The 23,794-nt window shown below is 39.5% G+C and overlaps 2 protein-coding genes across 2 annotated transcripts in view; one reads left to right on the forward strand and one right to left on the reverse strand.

The window, feature by feature from the left end:
* nlk2 (nemo-like kinase, type 2) overlaps positions 1–2,200 on the forward strand; it is a 75,527-nt gene extending 73,327 nt beyond the window's left edge. The window contains exons 10-11 of the mRNA XM_084351682.1: positions 1,179–1,272; positions 2,060–2,200. Of these exons, the coding sequence (XP_084207808.1) occupies positions 1,179–1,272; positions 2,060–2,114 (149 nt within the window). The 3' untranslated portion in view covers positions 2,115–2,200. The remainder of the gene's footprint in view (positions 1–1,178; positions 1,273–2,059) is intronic.
* A 55-nt stretch (positions 2,201–2,255) lies between these two features.
* Positions 2,256–23,794, reverse strand: part of LOC311256225 (Na(+)/H(+) exchange regulatory cofactor NHE-RF3-like) — a gene marked incomplete at its 5' end in the record, with an annotated part of 73,270 nt that continues 51,731 nt past the window's right edge. Inside the window, 3 exons of the mRNA XM_084351081.1 lie at positions 2,256–11,213; positions 16,140–16,337; positions 16,434–16,630. Of these exons, the coding sequence (XP_084207207.1) occupies positions 11,181–11,213; positions 16,140–16,337; positions 16,434–16,630 (428 nt within the window). The 3' untranslated portion in view covers positions 2,256–11,180. The remainder of the gene's footprint in view (positions 11,214–16,139; positions 16,338–16,433; positions 16,631–23,794) is intronic.

Raw genomic sequence — 23,794 nt, forward strand, 5'->3', positions numbered from 1 at the left:
CATCCAGCTCTTTGCCCCATCTGCCAACCTAACCACCATAGGGTCAAGAGTTTTCAGCTGATGTGCCCACAGCTTTTGGAACTCCCACCAGACATTTGCACTTCTGACACTGTCTCCACCTTTAAATCCCGCCTGAAAACATACTTATTCCGAGTGGCTTACTCTGTTTCAGACTAATCATACAATCACACCCTTGCCTATTCTCTATTATTGCACTATGTAATCCCATCTTCGTATGTATTTATTTATTTATCTTTCATTGCACTAAAATGGTCCTGATTTTCTTTTTGATGTACTGTTGTTGCTGTGTGGTGTCCTTGAATGCTTTGAAAGGCGCCTTTAAATAAAATGCATTATTATTATTATTATTATTATCATTATTATTATCGCAAATGTTAGACAAGGATTATGATCTGTATAAGCCTCACCCTCACTGCCCAGCAGGCTACTAATGTTACAGCATTGTAATGGTCTTTGTGTGACCAAGTTAACTGCAAGGTGTTATTCCAACTTACTACTCTCATAATTGAGTTAGCTAAAATTGAGGCTTAAAGTTCACAGTTTGTCTTGACTGTCCCTCAGTATCAAATAAGACTTGCATTGTCCCTGACAGGGAATAGCCACTTTAGCCAAGCATGATGCTAATGAAAAATTAAACAGGCTTACCTCCAAAATTAACAGTAAAACAACATAAAACATGTAAAAACTTACAACTTACAAGTCTGAAATCAGGTCACAGCCACAGCCAGCCCTTATTGATAAAGCAGTCTGGTGGAATAATGTTAAAATACACACAGTTTTGTTGTCATTGTTGGGACATTTCCATCAAATTTCCTTCAAAAATAAAGATAATCCATTCAATCTTGACATCCTGAGATAGTTGGAAGAGATGAATCCAAATACAGACTGAAAACTGATTATTAGAGAGAAAAGTTAAGCAATTAGGTTATCATCAATGAAACGTTTCTTTTTTTTGTTAAGACATTTATGTGAACATTTGGCTGCATTTAGCTCAGAAACATCTTAGCCTGCTGCACTCTGAGGAGCTTGACCTGCTGTGTCTCTCTCCTCCTCTCTGTGCCAATGTCTATGACTTTAGGTTATAGTAAGTGAGAAATCAAACTAAGATTTTTTTTTTTACTGATCTTTCTCTGCTGGTCTGTGTTTTTTCCTCACAGAGATAATCCATCAGTTTATTTTGGAACAGCAAAAGGGGAGTCGAGTGCCACTCTGCATTAATCCTCAATCAGCTGCTTTCAAAAGCTTTATCAGGTATAAAGATCTTTTTTCCCTTTGACGCAAAAATGCAAAGGACAATTAATCAAAACTTTTCTGTGCTTCAGTTCTCGCTGTAGTGGGTAGGAGACTCTTTAATACAGCAGTATGTAACATTGTGAACCTAAAGACTCGAGCTAGGCTAGCAGTTAACCTGCTTCTACTCCTTGTACTAAGCTAGGCTAAACAAGCTACATATCCTTTGCATAAACATTCCATAGATGTTAGTCTTATCTGAATCTGGGTAAGATAAAAAAAAAAAAAAAAATGTGTTTCCAAATTTGCAGAAAACTGATATGAAGGATTCCACTCGCTGCTGTAGTCTGCTTTCTAGCTAGAGTATGTAGTCAGTTACACTACTATCAATAAAAGGATGAGAGTTTTTAAAATTCCCAACATGGGAAGTGTAATAATCTCCTAAGTGCACTATCTGTGTAGTATATTAGTAATTGTACCTTACTAGTCTTAAAACTTTAAGGTCATTCAATTCTAATAATTGTATTGTCCGATAAGTATGTATGGAGAATCAGAATCAGCTTTATTGGGCAAGTATTTGTGCATATACAAAAGAATTTGACTCTGGTTTTAAATTGCTCTCAGTGTTACAGTTCCTACAATTTACAGGAAATACAGAATTAGACATGCTGCTAAAACAAGGAAAATAAAGCTGAACAAAGAGGTAAAAATAAGCATGGAACTCTTTACCAAGTAAGAAATGTCTGTAGCTGATTCACCTTAATAGCTAATATTAACTTCTCCCACTTGTTGGCCTCCTTTTGAACAGTTCCACAGTGGCTCAGCCCTCTGAAATGCCTCCATCTCCGCTGGTGTGGGAATAGCTGCTGTTGTGTGTCATCATCTTTCCCAACTGACAAGCTGCTAAACTGGGAACAAGAACGTGTCTCGACGTCTTCTTTCATCTGCGTAGCATTTCACTGGAGAGCAGGACTCACAGGTCTGCTGTGTGTATGCTGAAATATGAAACAAATGAAGAGAAGTTCACTGATGATTGCTTTATGGGGTGTATTAGAGGGGTTTGGTATGCAAATGAATGAGACAAATGCTCTGCAGACCAAATCAGAATGTTTTAAACAAACCCATCTGGTCACTTCCTGGAAGATAAGATTTAAGAGTTATTGCATCTTAATGAAGTACATTGTGTTTTGCTATATATATATTAATACAAATTTTAAAAAGATGTCTATTTTAAAATTACTGGAATCACAATTGGGGTATTCTCCCATACAATCAGGCCACTCTGCATTATATGCCCACCTTCACCTCTGCACTGGTAAACTAAATCCAGCTTTGCTTCTTATTCAGACAATCGATTGTAATTGTGTTGGTAGGCTCAACGTTTTCCCACCTGAAAGCTCCCCATAAGAACATGCTCTTTAGCACATTGATATTTGAACAAAAAGAAGTTATTAGAGACATTTTCCACTGTGTCCCCTGTATCGCCCTATATTCCCTTGCACATTTGGCCATCGTTTTTACTTATTTATTGTTTTTTACTTCTGTAACAATTCACTTGCCAAAGATCAAGCGCCTCATGTATAAAAATGATGCATAAACATTGATTGAAACAAGATTGTGTGCAAAATTGGCAAGTTCTGGGATTTTTAAAATGTTATCTGTCTGCACATGTCCGACAGTTGGTCTTGATGGCGGAATCACACTGCCTCCCTTTTCTCTCTCCCAATACTTAGGTATGTTTTTGTTGTCATAACACTAAGTTACAAAAATTGTCAGACACAGTCCCCTATGTTGTGTGTGTGGGCGGTTTGGGGCGGTTAGATGATCCGACAGGCAATTTGTCTGAAGCGCATCAGTGTTAGCAAACGCTCAGAACGCAGAAACACTTCAGAAGGAGTTAAAGGGTCACTCCACTAATTTTCAACATTAAAGTGTTTTTACAAGTCTTAGGGAGTACTTCTGTGAAAATCATTTTGTGACTCCAAAAGAAGCTGCCTGTAAGTTTCTTTAGGTTTTAAAAATCAGTCCACTGGTCTAGCAAACAAACTAGTATGGCACTCAATAGAGTGCATACCACTGCCAAGGTCCAACAGTCCCCTCTATGAGAACATATTTAAACATATTATAGACCCACATTTTTTTAATTATTATAATTTTTGTGGCCTTATTGATAGGACAGCTTCAGAGGGATGACAGGAAACAGGATGAGAGAGAGAGGGTGGGTGACATGCAGCAAAGGGCCCCAGGCCAGAATTTGAACCCAGGGTAGCTGCAGTGAGGACGAAGCCTCTGTACATGGGACGCCCGCTCCATTCCTTTAATAGGAGAATCAAATTGTACTTGGTCACAGATAGCAGCTGCCTAAATACGTCAGATCTTCACCAAGATCCATGTTTTATTCCCTGAGAAATTTGCAAAAATGTCCAGTGACTGTCATACGAGTAAAATGTGACAATATCCACCCTATCTTGCTATTCCTGGATCCCCACCATCAACACCTGATGCCTACATTACCCACAATGTAACTTAGCCACTGAGTGACATCACTGAATGCAATTTATTACATGCAGCCTCCTCCTGAGCCACAGAAGGCTTTCTTCTACTTTTTTCCACATATGCAGTAGTACTCCTCAAGACCTGTTAACACACTGTAATGTAAACAATACGTAACTTTTCTACCTAAAAGTAACGGCTTCAAAATAATTCTGATCATATAGTGTCTTGTTAAAAGGTGTCTCAGCCACTCCGCTCCCCCCTTCACTTGTAACTTCAGTGAGAGGGTAGGATCACAGTGTTACATACATGTTTATTTCAATATACAAGTTTTCAAGACATAACATAATGTGTTCTGCTTGTAGTTTGCACCTAGATTAGATCTGACAGATCTTGTGTTTATGACAGTGGTATTGCACTCAGAAACTGTGGGGGGTGCCAAATCTCACAAAATGCCAGTTTCTAAACAATGTTGCTGTAATGTGTAAAATTGGTGGAGGTACCCTTTAAAAAGTCAGCTCTGTTTGTTTGTCAGTTTTGGAGTTCTCCTGCCCCCTAGTGGGCAAAATGGAAAGATTCATGTTTAAGCAGAAAAATTAACAGTATAATATCATGAATAATGTGCAGAATTACTTTTGACTTGTATTTGTATTGGTGGCAGCACAATGACATGCAAGAGGCACCTACCCATTGCAGCCTTGGACGAATCAATTATTTATGGTTGTTGTCAAAGAAGGAAAATCCACAATTGTTCAGCAACATAAAAAGAGGAGATGCGTACAGGAATGAAATTACTGTTTGGATATATGTGAAGTTTTACATACTGTACATGTATTAGCACAAGTTAATGTATGTATGTACTGTATCTGCTGTTTTGCGCATGATTACAATGATCACTGTATGCAAATGTTTATACATGAGGCTCCACAATATTTGTAATTAAGTTGAACCTTTCCCAACATGTAAACCATTCTCAGTCAGTCGTTGTGAAAAGGGTCAGGTATCCCTTGAAAAGGCTTTTATTTTTGTTCTAAATAATGGAATAATGAAACTGAGTGCTCACAGTGTGCAGCAGATTAGCATACTGTTAAATGGAAACTACTTTCTAAATGAATTTTAGGGGTTTAGATGAATAGTGTTTTGTTGTGGAGATCATTTGGTCTTGAGGGTGAGAGTTTAACTGCTCACTTGCATATTAACATGTGTGTGAACAATTTAATCTGAGATGTAATCTGTGAATAGGAAATAGCGCCAACAAAGACTTAAAGCTATCCTTATAATACACCCTGTTCTCAAACAGGAAAATGTATAGTGCTACTCTGCCCCCTCCTTTGACCAACCCGAGCTCCTCTATAGCTAATATTCAGCTCAATACTAGTTTGTTGCTAAACAGTCCTGTCAACCTAACTGAATAGTTGTTTTCTATGAAGGAATGTGTGCTGTCTACTTTGTGCCTCCTAATTTCACTGCTTGGTCAGTAAAGTAACTATTGACTCACTCAGACAAACTGAGCAAATATTACCCCAAAGAGTATGGAGACAAAGTTTCATGAAAGAAAAATCACTGAACACAGTCAAACCGCTGAACAAAATAATTTAATACGTTTTTCACAATCTGGGTCTTATTTTCGTAGTTGTCCACCCTTCCTGTTGTTTATGAGAACATTTGACGCAACAGTTGAATTGTGGGCTGTTGTGTTTCCATGGCTCATAAGACGCATTAATTTACCACACTGATTCCTTGTTTCCATTTTGAGTTGGATGGGGAACCTTGTTGCATCTATCCCTCTCTTTCGCCCTATATTTCCTTTCTGGTCCTCAACTATGACACAGCCTTACAACCAGTGTTGGGGTAGTTCCTCCAAAAGGTAATGTTTCACATTCACTTCGAAAAAAAAAAATCAGTAAGATATAACCTCTTCAAAGCAAAACAAAAAATCAATATAGAAAACAATATAAAAGTGGTAGGCTTTTCTAACACTGCGTAGTATAAATATGAATTGCCACAAAATAATATATAAATAAGAGACTGGCCATCCTAACACCATTTGATGATGATAAGATACTTTAATGGAAGAAATCATGTTAAATGGTATAAAAAAAGGACTAAACACTCACTTTTGATGATTTTTTATCCATCTGCCCATTTTACAGATAATTGAAGAACTTATGTACAGTGAATAACAACACAATTGTTTGATTAGTAACTGTAATTTGATTACTGAATTTAGGAACAGTGATGCTGCTTACAGACAAATATAATGTGATGACAGTAACGCATTATTTTTTAATATGGTACCCCAACACTGTTTACAACAGCATTCACGTGGGAACCAAATGAACAATCAGGCACAGTTATACGTCCACACTTTAGCATTGTTATCTTACCACATATTTGGATGTGAACAGCAACAAAAATTGTTCCAGTTATCTTCTAAACTGTCCCTTGAAATTACATGCTTACATCCCACCCACAATGACAAAGACAGACACTAGTAAATGGGTTCAGTATGAGAAAAAAAGACAATAATGACGTGATGGGTTCAGTTTTTCTGCTTCCATATTTTCAAAGGAAAATTTAAAAAATGGTTAGCAGATGGATCCATTGATGGGACAACCAATCTTATTGAATTTGGAATGGGTTAGGGTTAGGGGAAACGCTGTTCTCATAAGTGACAGGGATGAGGGCCAACACTTTAAATATCAGACCAGGGGTGTAAAGAAATCTCTAAAAATACTCTAGAACCTTAGAAAAAGAATGTCGCTGTGGAAACTTACTGCAGGCAAGATCCAGTCTTCCCTGCGAGCCTGCCTATATTCTGCATATCCTTCTTTGAATCAAAAGAAAACTTACCATGGTAAAGAAGCAGTTAAACCAGCAATATTGTTATTTAAGGGTGTTAATTCTTTGTTCTGTCTACTTGAATATATCACCACATACTAATGACCAACTTTTTCATCATGGATTCAAGCACCTCACCATAGGATAGAAACAAGTAGCATATGAATGAGGAAAAAAAGATTGCATGGTCTCATCGGTATGGCTTTTTCTCAATGGTAATCCAGTGCTAAAGTGTGCCCTGCTCCACCTCATACATGTACACTGTCACCAGACAAAAAGAGCTTTGAAGTAAATTATTTAATATATTTTTAGAATTGTCTTCTATTCCTGTTCTTGTGTCCTATGGCATGCATTATTCTCACATCTCAGAGTTTGATTATGTATATATGTTAAATAGAGAAGCAAATCCTGACACCAACCTAAAAACAATACCACTGTATAGAAATTGTATTAGCCTGCACATTTCTAAGGCTGTGAAGTTAATTTTATTTTTAAAACTTGCATACAAAATGTATATATTTTCTTGATTTTTACCCTGCAACTAGGATCTTTAGAGGACAACACATCCTATAATGATTCACTGTCATGGTAACTGTATTTTGTGTGTACAGCAGAGTTGTAGATATATCAAAGGAGAAGCCTTTCTTTGTTTTTGTTGTTAATTATTTAATCACAGCAGCACTGTGTGAATATGTATATAAAGCATCACCGTGTTGGTCTCTACCTCTTGAGCTCAATAATATGGCTTTGTTTACCTCCCATGAGTTTCTGATATCACGTGGGGATGAATTGAAAACACTTGAATGTCTATTCAAGCTTTTATACTGAAATGATAAAATATATTGCCACGCCCTCCAAACCCTCCTGTAGACCTTTCCTTGCATTATAAGTGCAAAGCATTCAACTGGATTTTTGACTCACCAGATGTTTGTATTACAAAGTCCTACCAATAGCCAAGGGTTCCCAGACTGTTAGTCAATTTTTACTCATTAATAGGATAGGATCATAGGGGGCGGGAGAGTCACTACTTACACTACAGTGGCTGTGTTCAAAGCTCAGTAGCAAGGACTCGATTTGATGCAAAGTAAATTATCAAAGTTCACATAACATGCTGTCTTCTTCTTTTGACCTTTTGCCAGGCTTTTAAGAACAAGACAAGTATTTTATATGGTTTTTGAAGGCTGTACTAGACAGTTGTGGTTAAATAGCATTTAAACAAATGACAGTTCGTATTGAATCTACATATTGAATTCAAATAATGTCCACTCTCTTTAGCTCTTGACAAGTAACTCAAATTTTAAATACCTAAAACACATTCAATTTAGATCTGTTTGTGTTTGGCTTAAAATATTGAAATGTGAAAAATGGTTTACTATTTTTTTTAAAAAGCACAAGTAGAGATAAGAGTTCAAAAAGAGTTTCATTAATGGTTCCTGATATTACCTAATCGAGAACCCGATCTGATGTAGATCATTCCATACCAACTCACTGAGGCCCTCCTAGTTCATGTCATGTAAAAACTTTTACTATTAAATTCACGGGGCCTTGGAAAATCCTATGGCTGTACTGCAAGTACTTTTTAAGTTATTAGTTTAAAAGTTAAAAATCAAATTCCCTCAACCCAATGAAAACAGTCTCTTTAGGTATCACAGACATAGAAAACCTTGAAGTCAACACAGTGCAAATATGTACCTATAAAATAAAACCACCAAATGTAACATTGTAGCCATGGAAAAACAAGTATTTGAAAAGAAAAAATACTTCTTGATGGAGTAATATAACATCTTTGAATTTTTTAATAAGTTTATACATTAATTGTTTTTTTTTTAACTAAAAAAGGAAAGATTGGCTTTGAAACAAGTATTGACACTGAAAAAAAAAACTGACTGCATAAAAAAGAAAACTGTCCCTGAAAAAGGACAGAACGAAGGGGGGGAATCTGAAGATTGTCATTGATAAACAAATCAGAACAGAAAAAATACCTATATTAAATTAACTTATAAATAATGTCTTTTATATTTTTCAGTGGAACATTTTACAGTGCCTATACTTGTTTCGATTCCAATACAAGTTTTTGGCGGGACCAAACACTCACTTTTCCAATGCTAATCTTTCCTTTTTAAGTTCAGGTTTTGTCATCAGTACCAAATTGTATTTTTGATGCCAAAGTTCAGTCACTGTTCTGGCTCAATTTATTTCCTACTGTAGCTATTCAATAACAAATCATGATCACATTGAGACCAAACTGACAATATTTGGCAGTTGAAATCTTAGCTTTTAAATTCAATCCTGCACCGAGCATAGTGTTTTTCTCTGCTAGAATGTGAATACAAGCCCTTTACTAATAGCTACTGTGTTGTAGTGCAGTTTGTAGTGTCCCCTGGAAATGTCTATGATGTTCTCACTTCGATCGTAGACAACAACAGAATTTGTGTTTCCTCATTTGCTTCTGTTTTCTTCTGGGGAATTTTTGGTGAAACTGGTGAATTTGTTTCTTAATTTTCCTTTGTTTTATTTATTTGTTGTGTTTTGTGTTTCTTTTGGGTTTTTTTTCTATTTGGTGTATATGTCGTCAAAATGTTATGGGTGTTTTCCGATACAAGTTTCAGTGTATTGAGCTCTCTCAGCACTGTAGTCTGCCCAAAGTATATAATCACCTGGAAGTAACTCCATTTCTGTGATAACATGGGCAGCCCTTCATTTGATTTCTGTCATGGGCCATAGTTTTACAAGGGATAATACAATCCAACCCATTATGAAAAATAACTGCACACCAACAATGTGTGTTATTTATGAGATTATCACTTACCCATTAAACAAGGACTATTCTGAACAAAAAGAGATAATAGAAAAGAGAAATGCTGTGGGTGTCTATTGGAAATTGATTAGGAGCTTTCTCAGGAATGAACAGCCAGCAGTTGTATAAGCCGTCACTCTCCCACCCCATTGCCAGTATAAACTCTTTCTGTAGAAATAGTAGTATAGTCTCCTATCTGTTTTATTTTGTGTTGGAATGAAGTACTTGGATCAAATGATGATCATTTTGCAAAGTTTTAGAGTAGTAACTGACAAATTTATGTAAAAGACTAACCACAACTCAGCAACTACTGAACTATTTGGAATTCATATAGTTTGCTGTTCTAAACAATGTTTGTATATTTGATGTTTTAATCAGATGCATTGTTATTTGAATAAAACTTGCAGTATATACAGTACATAGATGTATCTATTAAACTCTGCGTTCAAGCACTGCAAATCTAAGTTAAGGACTAGGTATCCACTTGACAGATGTCATTTTGGACAGTGTGAGGTCTACCCAAGGTTCCATCTGGAAAATAATGGTGAAAACATTAAATGTGACATTTAAAGAATGCCAAATCTTGTTGTCCATATTTCTCTCTCAGAATTCAAAAACAAAAAGATAACCTCACAGAGCAAAAGGCCATACAGTACTTCTTACACAACTTACATTTACACTAATTAATGATAGAAGATAGTCCATCGATCCTGTCCACCGCCGTATAAATTAAAAAAGTACACACACAAACTATACACTGTTGCTGGACATGGAATGCATATGCTGAAAAGAGTCACAAAAATATTTAATAGGAATGAATTATGAATACATCCAGACACAGTGTATCATATTACATACACCATAATAAACAAGTACTTAAAATTGCCTTTATAGGAGTCATTCCATGCTAACTCACTCAAAATCCAGAACTTTTTCCTGCTCACATCATGAATTTTATTGAAGAAATTTATATCGAAACTTCTATTAAATTAATGGGACCTCGAAACATCCTATAGCTGTACTCCAAATACTTTATCAGTTATGAATTATTCACCGGATTGGGTTGAAGTTTGTTCTTAACATCCAAGCCACCATAATGAAACTTGGCACATCTTTTCATTTAAATATTTGTTGCTGAATGGTTACAGTAATCAAATTAATAACAGGAAGTCATTTTTCGCCAGAATGAAAATTCTGTCATTCCAAAAATTCACATCTCCTGTGGTTTTCCCTTTCTTTTCACCAAATTTTGGCTCTGTGTGGTATTAATGTAGTTCTGTCACATCTTGAAGTCAATTGGTTCTGCATAGAAAAATGACATTAATTTTTTGTAGAAAATCCAACTGGGAGGCCCTAGGTGAGTTGGTATGGAATGACCCATAGGGTAGGCTTCTATATATGGAGCTATGATGAAGATATTTCACAGCTTACATCATACAGTATATTCAGCATATGACGATGTTCACACAAAATAATGATTGTTTTTAACTTACATAAAATGATACCTGATTGTACAGTTGTAGATCACAAGGATAAAAAGGCAGGTCATGTGATCTAGTTATAGATTTGAAAGATTGCCCGGTGGCAAAGCATGCCTGTTTCAAGAAGACAGTTACACAGTAGTGGTTTTAGTGACTGAAAAAAATAAGCAATGGGCAGAGAATAACACATCTTCTCCAAGTGTCTCACCTCAGCTAGCTGTGAAGTCATTATGTTTTTGGGTTTTTTTCCAACCTGAGCTCCCTGATTGTTCCCCTGTCTTCTCATGGCTTTAGTCATTCATGTTCTGTTCATTCAATCACAAGAAAGCATCACAGGTTCTCTCTGGCAGCTGAAAACAAAAAACAAGATGAAAATGGTTATTCAATCATAAAAACCATGTGCTCCTGTGATGAGGGCCATGCAAACCAGAATTATTTAAGCTGCAATTCCACTGAAGTATTTTCAGGATGATACCCTTTGAATCCAATTTCACCCAACAGTATCCTTAAATGTTGGCGGGGTTGTTACTAGCCAGCTCCGGGATAACCACTTTCATTTTTCCAACAAGTAGAAAACCACAAGGGAAATTGGTCTTAACTCATAATAGGCTGCTGCATTTATTAACTGACACACAGTGACCATTACTGTACATTACTGCCCAAATGACAACATACACAGGATAGACTGCTAACTTTGTTTTCCTCTTCTCTGCTCACATTCACAATCTCTTTTCTGCTGCTCTCTCTTTTGCTCAACTTCTTACTCCTTATGCTCTTCCACTCTCTCTCTTGCTCAACCACACAATCTCTACACACAGCACACACGTTTCCTTGTTTATTACAACAAGGAAACTAATTTTAGAAAAGAAAAGAAAAGGCTGCAGGCAGCGAGACTTAAGACTCTTGAAAAAGCAGGATATGAAATCCTACTTCAGAGTGCAGAGGATGAGACGATTCTGGCTGTTTCCGACTGACCAGTCAGTAGCCTTCTGTATTTTAAATCCAATTTCTAGTATTGAATCATGTGCTATGTACCTTAACAGAAGGGTGATGAATAAACAAGACGGTATGGAATGATTCTTTGGTACCATCCACAACTTTTGACATTGGAAACCATTGTCAAAAACAACCATTCCAAGTGTAACGAATGGAACTAAACTGGACTGCTCAGTGGAAACAAGGCTTTTGTGACACTTGGGCCCTGTCCCCTCGTACACGTGTATAAATTAAAAAGTTGCTTTTTCTATGTGCTTTGGTCACTCATACGCACAAGTAACTGAAAATGGACCCTTTGGTAAAACTCCTTCCAGGGTGAAGATATTAAGAAACTCCATTTTCACTGTTTATGTCTGGACAGACAGAAACAGAGATTTTTTATAAATGACATGAAACATAGACACACATGTTCGCTTCCCGATTGGGTCTTATCAGTCTATGTAGCATCGTTGGCAAATGTATAATATGTGAAATATTGACAGAATGGATGTTATATTGTCTAGATTTAGCAAGACAAACAGACAATAATACAATGATGGAAAAGAAGGACAAAATGACTGCTGACAATGTTTTAGTAAAAACAGCATTATCCAGGAGGATAATTTACCATCTGCCTCCTGTTTACACTGGCATACACATGCCCAGTGTACCTGAATATGTTATATGCATATTCAGTTGTGTGATGGAGAGTAGTGTTGTACAGATGGAGAGTATTTCTAAAACAATGCTAAAATGCTCATCTGGACATTGTTTTTGTCCTAAAACCCTGTTTCCCAGAATTCCCATGTATGTGTGGACTAGGCCTCATATACAGTTATTGTCCATTCAAATACATCTGTTGCACATATTCTGACTCGTATAAACTTCAAATTTTCATTAATTCTCATTCTCAAAAATATGTACATATACATATGTATGTCTTAATAATATTAATTAGTATATCAAAGTGAGTACATGAATTTGAAAATAGATACACATACTATGTACCAGAGATGAAACACATGTACAGTATGTGTGTGAGAGGAGAAATGATGTACGTGAGAAGCCTTGAGTGAATAATGGCCTGCACAGCCTGTCATATATTGTGGTGGTTTTTGCACTGTACTTGTGAGACATGACCTGTCAGTGTGCCCTTTAATAGTGCTGTAATTCCATTCCATTCCAATAAAACATAATTTTTCATATGCCAAAGGATTTTAGGTATACAGACTCAGGGTCAGGCCTGGGGGCCTGCAGGGGGCTGGATTTGAACCCGGGCCACTGCTGAGGACCAGTTCAGTTATCAGGGCACCCATAAGCGGTCTGTCTTAGAGCTGCTGTGTGAAAATAATATTTTTTGGTACATTTCGCCACATGTAATGTGGGGATTTTTTTATGTTTGATTTTGTGATGTTTATATACTATGGTGGGTCACAGATATTGATATTGAAAATATGCAGCTTTTATATTATATACTGTTGTAATCTGATTATTAAGGACTTTCTTAATAAAAAAAGGAAATTTAAATGATGAAAAAGTAGCCATGTGCAGTAATTGAGATACATTGAGATGCATCACGATACATCAAGAATCCTTTGGCATTCAAATCATTGACAGCTGAATCTTAATCGAAATGAATCATGAGGCCAGTGAAGACTCACACCTATAGTGAACACACCTTTAAACAAGCACCATTGCGGTTTTAAGATTCTATATTTTTATTGGCATATTTCAGCATAGCAAGTGCAAACGTCTTTCTGCAGGTATCTGTCCAGAATCATTCACTATTATAACACCTCACAGTGTAACATAACCTGCTGTAGGCTGTAATACTGCCTCATCTAATAACTCTGTCACCTAGTCATGGGCCACTTTGCTTTCGAAAGATGTCTTTGACATATCCTGCTAAATCATTCCATTTTCATGTCTGTCAAAGTACTGCTCTGCTTCGATGGCACGTTGTTGACAGCTGTAAAAATATATGTTTCAGTTGAATTAATAGTTCTGGGTCCTTGTATACAACCACACTGACTCTGCTGAATGTGTCTGCTGATTTTTGACATCAGGACTTGAAGCTCTGTAGTATGATAATGTTTTACACTTTTGTCACATTTTGTAAATTAATCTGTCCCACAAACCAGCAGAACAGGGCAGACTTACTGGCTTACTTTCATGGGCCTTATTATGCTAATGATGATATCCCACACGCACACCTCATCATTCAATAGGCAACATTCATCAGGCTGAAATGAACGATTTACAATATATTTGTTTAGGTCAAAGAGTTTGGTGAATAGAAGGATATTAAATTATTCTTGCATTACGTCCAATGTCCAGTGAGAATGTGCATACAGACGTCCCTGAATATTATGAGGATATAAATTTGATTATGGGATTATCTTTTACTAACATTGTATTCATTACTCAAACATTGTTGGGGTGGAACCCTTTTTGAGTCTGTGCTGGTTTAGTAGGGTTCAAGTGTATAATTACGGATTATACATTTTGTGCATGTGGCTTCAAATAACTGTAATGATAAGCTGATGTGCTAGCTGTCCACCTCTCTATAGTCTGTCTGTTTGTTTTGCTAATCTAGCATGTCAGCATAATCTTTAGTCTGTGTTTTAAATACCAGACCCTTCCACTGTTCTGTGACCATTCTGTTCTGTAATTTTGAAACAAGGTAATGATGATCTAGTCTCTTTTAGTCAAGGTTTGACAACCTTTGACAACTAAACAACTAAAACTTATGATTTACACAAGATTGAAAGCAATGTATTGACAGTGAGTGATTCTCAATACAGTTCGCACCACCCTGTTTCACTGTCTCATCCTCAGGCAACATATTTCCAAACCAGAGAGTTATTGCAAAGGTATGCTCTCCACTGCTGCTTGATAAAACTGCACCAAACCATTGCTGGATAGACCACATTGCATTAAGATGCAGCGGTCGGTGACTCCTCCAAATAATACAATGTTTTATTTAACTGTTATTTTTTCTGCTTTATTGCTGAAACACGTATTGCCATTGGAGAATAATGCAGATGTTTTGAATTAAGAGCAGCGGACTTTGAGACCATCATGGCCCGCAGTGTCTTTTGACCATCCTCCGGAGAGTCAAAATAAGAGCCATGCTAATCCAGAGAGAACTGTCTCCATCACAACATCTCGCATCAAGCTGTTACACTCGATGGGCAGACCGTGTTCTGAGCCGACAGAGTGCGAAAATACAACGGGACGAGAAGAGAGGGACTTTGTATTTATAACATTGAGGCTTGGTGCTTACACTTGGTCAAAGTGGGTGGACAGTGTTTACCTGAAGTGGAAATGTTGATGTGAAGATGCTGACAACATTATCATCACCATAATGATGAATAAATTACCTTGTACCATAAACATCTAGTTGTAGAATAGAGTGCAGGCACAATGAAACAGCATCATTGACAGACCTGTTTAAACTATATGCAAACTCAAAGGGCTCTGGGGCAACTCTGAAAAGCTGGACAGTGCAGATGGACAATGTCATTGTCTATCGCTGATGGCTAAAAGTCATTGCGAGCAAGTAATGCTGCATTCCACTCAACATCAAAGCTCGAAATTTCCTAGTTGAAATTTCCAACTTCTGATCTCCAATTGCTCCAGGTGCAAAACACCAACAGTTAACTAAAAACTTACCTGACTGTGACATAATGTTTTCTTGACAAGTGTACACACGAATAAACCATTGGCAGTACAGCCTCCTTGCATATATGAATGAAATGGAGGAGGGAAAATGATGCAAGGTAACAGGGTACTGTTATACTTGGAAACGTATCTAAATATTTCAGTCACTCGCCTACAAATACTGTATCTGTCTACATATATATCCTTCCCTCTCTCCATGCGTGCTGCCATTGTTGTGTGACGTCAGACAGATGCTTCTTCATGAAGTCGGGATAGATGGATTCGCCCCGAGTTTACTAGTAGGAATTCAGACTTGAAGTGGCATTCCACTGTGCCTTTTCTAGTTGGAGGTCCAAAATTTTCGAGCTCCGAGACGTCTGGAATGCAGCATAAGCCCTCTACCCAATAATATCATATCAACTTATTTTTATTTTTTTTAGATTCGCTTCCTCTTATTACAGTTAGCTGGCTTCGTTTCAAGCTTCAGAGGCTGAAAACAACTAAGTCATCATCCATCCCAGTGTTCCACTGTGGACATTGTGATATGCCAATCAATACACATCGCCTTGCCCTTGATGGGACACAGTATTCCAGCAGGGGTCACAGTATAGAGGATGTAACGAATAGTATGATCATACCTGTGACGTTAAATTTCCTGAGTGTAAACCAGAGGCAGCCTCCTCTGTGTTCTCAACATGCATTGTGGGATATGTCAGATGTCCATCTCCATTTCTTAGAGGGGTTTCATTCAGGTTCTTAGTGCAGCGGGAGATGGTTTGCTGTCTGTCATCCTGGAGTATCCATTCATCATGGAACAACAGGGGAGAAATGCCTAACTGCAGGAAAACAACAGAAAGCAGTTAAAAGTGAGTCCTGACACATTATCTGTGTAATGAATCAAACTGTCAACACACTGATATGACTGCACATACCTCTCTGTAAAAGTCTCTTCCTGGTATAGATATAGAGGTGAGGGTGACTTTATCACCACTCTGTCTAATCTTTTTGACAATGTCATCATGCTCCATAGACTCGACAGGTTCTCCATTGACAGCTAGCAGCAGGTCTCCATCCTCCATCCCTGCCCCCTCAGCTGGACTCCCCACATCCACCTCCCTCAGCACATGAACTGGGTCACACAGGAAAGAAGTTCAGAGAGACACATCAACATAGTCCTATAGTTGCTAGGTCTTTCAAACAGCACTTAGACCATGATAAGATGCTGTGTGCTTGGTGCTTTGAAAAGAATTAAGGCTGGTAATAGATTGAGATCTAACTTGCTATGGGGACCTCCATTGGTTTAAGGTTTAATCAGTAGGCGATTTGAGGGGGGATGAGGTGGGATGCCGTCCCCCTTGTTAGCAAAATTACCAAAAAGCATCCCCCTTGTTAACCTGCCATCACTCTCCATCCCCTAGTAGCAGAAAGTGTGTTACAAATCGCAAGCGGTCACGATCGATGGCGCACAGTTTAGTCAAGCCGTGCACGGCTGCTTTGCGTTCCGCTGCCTGGTCGATTTTTGACGGAAGCCGCAACAAGCGGCACAGAGCAGATTGCGCCGGCAGGAAGTCAGAGACACAGGAACGGCATAGAGCATCCGGTCAATTTTCAAAATAAAACACCCTGTGCAGACTCCCGATTGTATAAAAACGAAAAATGACCAGATCAACAAAATCTGAGCAAGTCAACAAAATCGGTCAGACAAAAGGCACCGCTTCTGAAACGTTCCTGCTGGGTTCTCTTTATACATTCATGGTATGATGCTGTGCGGAGGGCGGAACAATACCTGTAGCAGACGTGACAAGCAGCTTCCGGTGGATTCCCAGCGCCTCTCTCGTGTAGAGGAGCACAACAAGTTTGCTTGTTCTAAAACTAAAATGTTACTTTTTGTTAGGGTTTTTAGTGTGCCTGTTCAGAACATGGTGGCTTATGTTATGTTGGTAATTGTCATTTTTGTGCTGGTTTATGGTTTAACCATTAGTGAGGTAGCTGTTACATTTCCTGACACCAGCTGTTTTATCCCCCGTTGAAGCTCACTCTGCTGGACAAACTATGTCATTACACCAATTATAAATTAGCCCAAGCATGTTTTTCTGCATTATAGTTTTTAAATATAAGGTTTTCATATTGGTGCATATCGGACAATATATACAACGATACCGATATATCTGTGATAGGCTAATATCGGACGATAAAATCGGCCTACCGATGAATCGGTCAGGCTCTACTATTTTGCACAATGTTCATTGTGTGTCCTTCAAGGAATTTAGATGGTAAAAAATTCCAAGGGGTCATGTGGGTCATGTAACTTAAAATGACCCTGCTTGTAGTGTATTGTGAGAAACATGAGAAAACCCTGCCTGAATAAACTCAGTCCACTACATACAATTTAAAGGTGTATTTACTCACTAATTTAATACAGTTATGAAAAGACAGTTGGAGTGGAGAGAAGAAAGATAACTGGATAAAATGGAATTGTAGAATTAGAAATGTCACAGTTATGGTTAAGGCGTCAACAATGGCCTTTGGGTGTGCATAGGTGTGTCAGGGCAGGGTGGTGCTCCCATTGAGCCATCCCCCTGTTAAAAATGAACAAATCACCTACTGGGTTTAATTATGTTAGCAGAGTATGATGATCAGTCCAGCATTCCATCTGTTGGTCCAACACTTTCGTTTAGCAAAAAGTGATGGCCGTTTTGGGGGTTTTAACAATCACATTCACTACCTTCACCCCCAGTAAACCTGCCATGACAGATGGATCACAGACTTCCTGTCTGACAGGAGGCAGCATATGAGGCTTGAGAAACATGTCTCTGACCCACAGACCATCAGCACCGGATCCCCCCAAGGCTGTGTTCTTTCTCCTCAGCTCTTCTCCCTCTATACCAACAGCTGCATCTCCAGCCATCAGTCTGTCAATCTCCTGAAGTTCACGGATGACACCACCGTGATTGGTCTCATCTCAGATAAGGATGATTCAGCCTACAGGTGGGAGGTTGACCATCTGGTTGTAGCATTGTTTGAGACTTGCTGTCTTTCTTTGTTTTAGGCTGATTTTCCAAAATCCCTCAAGACTGGTGATTCAGATCACCTGTGCGCAGGGTGCGTAGACTGACTCTTGATTGAGGAGTGGAAGCAGCTTGGGGTATTTCCCTTCCAGCCAATCATGGTGTGACAATGCCCTTTTTGTGAAGGCTTAAAAGAGGTTGGGAATGGCACACAGGTGACTCTCACCCTCGTTCTGAAATTGTCCCTGACCCACTGAGAACCTCATTCCCCTTAGATTGCCAGCCAGAAACTCTGGTCTGTTTAGGCCCTATAGACCTTTTTCACAGCAGACATTTTGACTTCTCATAGCAGGAAAAGCACAGGTGGGATTTCTAACATTAATGATGGCTGCATTCCATTCAGGTGAGCTCGTTCCAGCTGTCGGAGGCCGTGTGCCCAGATGTGTGCTCACCCGTTGTTTGTGGAAAGGTTCCTACCTAAATGGAATGCGTGTCACTGAAAACACAACAATGACATCTTCAGTGACTTCCTGTGTCCAGAGGGTGGCGCTATAGATATGACACAGTAATGATGCAGAGACGTATTCAGGGCGAGCCCCTCTACATGTGTGAGCAATTTGATGCAGATGGGAAATTGTATGTTGAAGTTATAAGGACTTCTTGCGTGATGGCGAAGGACCAAAATTGACCGCACTGCTACGCCCACCAGGTACAACACAGGCTGTTGAAGGTATGAGGATGCTACTGAGTGAATGCAAAGTTGTAGTGTTAAATCTATAGGACGAGTTAGTAAAAGTACGACGCTTAGAAATTGGGATCGTACAGAATGGGAAAAGCCATAAGGGGATCATCAAAATTAACCGCACCGCCACACCCGCCAGGTAAGCTTTTGACAAGGTCTGAGGATGAAACTTAGTGACTGTGAAGTCTGTGGCATTAAATCTGTCGGACTAGTTAAAGAAAGTACGAGGCATAGAAATGAAAAAAACAAAATGGGAAAAGCCATAAGGGGGGCATTAGGGGGCGCTACTGAGCTGTCGTGCCGCGCATGAGGGCAGTTGTGGTATTGAATTTACCTACTCATGGGTAAGAAGCTACAGGCCAAATTTGGTGAGTCAGCGAACATCCTAAAGTCCTGAAAACAGCGTCAGAAAAATGAAAATCGCCGCACGCCATTCAAGATGGCCGATTTCCTGTTGCGGCAAAAATTCCGTTAAAAATAATTTGTGGCTAAATCCTTGAGACCCATGAGTCCTGCGAATTTCATGACGATCGGAGAAAAAGTTTTGAGGGGACAAATCGACGTTAGGAGGTGCTATGGAGTCCCCTGGCAACACCCACCCCCAGTCATGTTAATTATCACATTTTTCACCACTTGTGACGTATGTTCCAAGTTTGGTGAGTTTTGGGGTATATTCAGGCCACCAAAAATGCGGTCTCTATGCGGTCCTAGAGCTCACCCATCAATTATATGTTATGTTGTAGTGTATGATTTGGAGAAAACAACCTGTGAATGTCATGTAAATTGGATGATGTTTGTCGTCACAGCACATAGCGATATAAATGACGTCTGATTGATTGATATGAGGCTGACTTCCTGTGTCCAGTGTGTGCTGCAATGGTAAAAGGTTCCTACCTAAATGGGTGCATGTGACCCAAAACACAACATAGCTACCTAGTGGACAGTTTGTGTCCAACACACACCATACACTGACGTGGCTCTTACAATGGTCAAGCATTGAAAGATCGGACCGTCATGCCCACCAGGAATAACGTAGGCTGTTGAAGGTCTGATGATGCTACTGAGTGAATGTGAAGTGTTAAATCTGTAGGACGAGTTAGTTAAAGTACAAGGCATAGAAAATGGGTGCGTATAGAATGGAAAAGCCATAAGGGGGGCGCTACTGAGCTGTCGTTCCGCGCCTGAGGGCAGTTATGGTATTGAATTAATGTACTCATGGGTTAGAAGCTACATAGCAAATTTGGTGAGTCTGCGACCACCCTAAAGTCCCAAAAACAGTGTTGGAAGAATGATAATTGTCACGCGCCATTCAAGATGGCCGACTTCCTGTTGCGGCAAAAATTCCGACAAAAATAATTCCTGGCTAAATCCTTGAGACCCATCAGTCCGGCGAATTTCATGACGATCCGAGAAAAATGTTGCGGGGACAGAAGAACGCTAGGTGGCGCTATGGAGCCCCTTGGCCACACCTACCCCCAATCATTTTGAATTCTAATAGCAGCACTCAAATGTGACGTATGTTCCGAGTTTGTTGAGTTTTGGGGTATGTTCAGGCCGCCAAATATGCAGTTGAATGGAAGGAAAAAGAAAAAGAATCCTTACAGAAACAATACATATACATATGCAATGCATATGATGCAGTATTGATGAATAGACCTTTTTGCAGGTTTCCTGCTCGGGCCCTAATAAATAATCCTTACAGATACAATAGGGCCTTCGCAGGTTTCCTGCTCGGGCCCTAATAATCCTTACAGATACAATAGGGCCTTCGCAGGTTTCCTGCTCGGGCCCTAATTAAAACTGCAAGCAGCGATGAGCGGGCTCTCGCCCCACGTACGTCAGGCCGTGGCGCCGTTGGAGGCTGCACGCCCAGATGAGTGCTCGCCCGTTGCATGTGGAAATTTCCTACCTAAATGGGATACGTGTCACACAAAACACAACAGTGACATCTTCAGTGACTTCCTGTGTCCAGTGGATGGCGCTATGCATATGATGCAGTATTGATGCATAGACCTATTCAGGGAGAACCCCTCTACATGTGTGACCAATTTGGTGTAGATTGGAAATTGTATGTTGAAGTTATAAGGACTTCCTGCTTGATGGCGAAAGATCGAAATTGACCGCACCGCCAAGCCCACCAGGTACAACACAGGCATGAGGGTAGGAGGTATGAGGATGCTACTGAGTGAATGTGAAGTCTGTGGTGTTAAATCTGTAGGATGAGTTAGTTAAAGTACGAGGCTTAGAAATTGGGTTCGTGCAGAATGGGAAAAGCCATAAGGGGGTCATTGAAATTAACCGCACCAGTAGACGCCCACCAGGTATATCGTAGGCAAAAGCTTTTGACAACTTTTCATCATCAAGGTATGAGGATGATACTAATTGACTGGGAAGTCTGTGGTGTTAAATCTGTAGGACAAATTAGATAAAGTACGAGGCATAGCAATGGGTTTTAAATGGGTGAAAATGGCAGCGAAATCTCAACTTTGAACCAAAATGGCAGACTTCCCGTTGGACTGAGGGTATGGGTCCAAGAGGGTTTATTGTGTGTCTGGTCACGATACATATGCATACCAACTTTCGTTCATGTATGTGCATATAGGAGGCGGGACTTCAAGTTTGACAAAATGGCTGCTGTGAACCAAAATGGCCGACTTCCTGTTGGACTGAGGGTTTCGGTGCCTGGGGTATTTTGTGCGTCTGGTCATGATACATATGTATACTAAATTGTGTTCATGTATGTGCATGTAGTAGGTGGGGCTTCAAGTTTGAAATATTCCAGGGGGCGCTCTGGAGCCATCTTCTCACTAAACACAGTATTGATGCATAGACGTATTCAGGGCCAGCCCCTCTACATGTGTGACCAATTTGGTGAAGATGGGAAATTGTATGTTGAAGTTATAAGGACTTCCTGCTTATGGTGAAGGATCGAAATTGACCGCACTGCTATGCCCACAAGGTACAACACAGGCTGTTGAAGGTATGAGGATGCTACTGAGTGAATTCAGTCTGTAGTGTAGTGTCTGTAGCACTGCTACGCCCACCAGGAATAACATATGCGAAAGTTTTTGACAACTTTTCATCATCAAGGTATGAGGATGAGACTTAGTGACTGTGAAGTCTGTGGTGTTAAACCTGTAGGCCAATTTAGATAAAATATGAGGCATAGAAATGGGTGAAAATGGCAGCGAAATTCCTGATTTGAACTAAAATCACCAAATTCCTGTAGGACTGAGGGTATGGGTCCAAGAGGGTTTTTTGTGCGTCTGGTCATGATACTTATGCGTACCGAATTTCATTAGTGTATGTGCATGTAGGAGGCAGGGCTTCAAGTTTGAAATATTCCAGGGGGCACTATAGAGCCATTTTTTCAGTTAAAAGGCCCAAACCCATATCAGATATCAATGTTGGTGACTGGGGATGTGTGTGCCAAATTTGGAGTGTATAGGTGTTTGGCTGTACGTACGAAATGGGAAAAGCTACATTGCAAATTTGGTGAGTCTGCGACCATCCTAAAGGCCTGAAAACAGTATCGGAAAAATGAAAATTGCTGCACGCCATTCAAGATGGCCAACTTCCTGTTGCGGCAAAAATTCCGATAAAAATAATTACTGGCTAAATAAATGAGAGCTATGAGTCCTGCCAATTTCATGATGATCCGAGAAAAATGTCGCGGGGACAAATAGATGTTAGGTGGCGCTATGGAGTCCCCTGGCCACACCCACCCCTAATTATTTTGAATTCAGATAGCGGCGCCCAAATGTGATGTATGTTCCGAGTTTGGTGAGTTTTGGGGTATGTTCAGGCTGCCAAATATGCGATCTCGTGGAAGGATCCTTATAGATACAATAGGGCCTTTGCAGGTTTCCTGCTCGGGCCCTAATAATCCTAGCAAATACAATAGGGCCTCGCACTGGTCAGTGCTCGGGCCCTAATAACATGGAAGATGGCTGAGTGGACCAATGAACTAGTATTTACTGATGACCCGCAGTCATCACTTCCGGTCACTGCATGTCATATTTCAAGCAACACTAAATGAAACAAGGTGAAATGTGCATAGATGTAGGATTACCACCTAACCGCTCTGTGTATTATCTTGTGGTCAAAAGAACAGGACTCAACATGTCGCTACAGCTGCGAGTATGAGGAATTTTATATGCCAGGTTTATTGCCTGTGGTCTGTCTGCTGAGAACAAACTTCTAGTGCCTCGTGGAAATTATATTTTTAAAACTCTGCATTTTATATCAAACGAAATTCTTTAAAACAAGTCATTTGGGGTTTCAAAGTCACTCTATGAAGCTGTGGTGGATTATTCTGTTAGCTCTCAGAGGCTGGTGTGAGGCTGTGAGCTGTCTGTAATTCTTTGGTTACAGTTTTCATCAGGTCGGTCTCTCTCCTCTCCTCCTCTACAGCAGGTTCATTGTTTTGCCAGCCTATTTTGTCCATTTCATTTTCCAGTGACCAGACATTAGCCAGCAGACTTAAAAGCTGGATAAGAATGGCTCATATTCCAACTGTCTTCCTTCACTGGGCGGTGCAGCC

The sequence above is a fragment of the Pagrus pagrus genome (assembly GCF_965226575.1).
Source record: "Pagrus pagrus genome assembly, chromosome: 4".
Classification (NCBI taxonomy): domain Eukaryota; kingdom Metazoa; phylum Chordata; class Actinopteri; order Spariformes; family Sparidae; genus Pagrus; species Pagrus pagrus.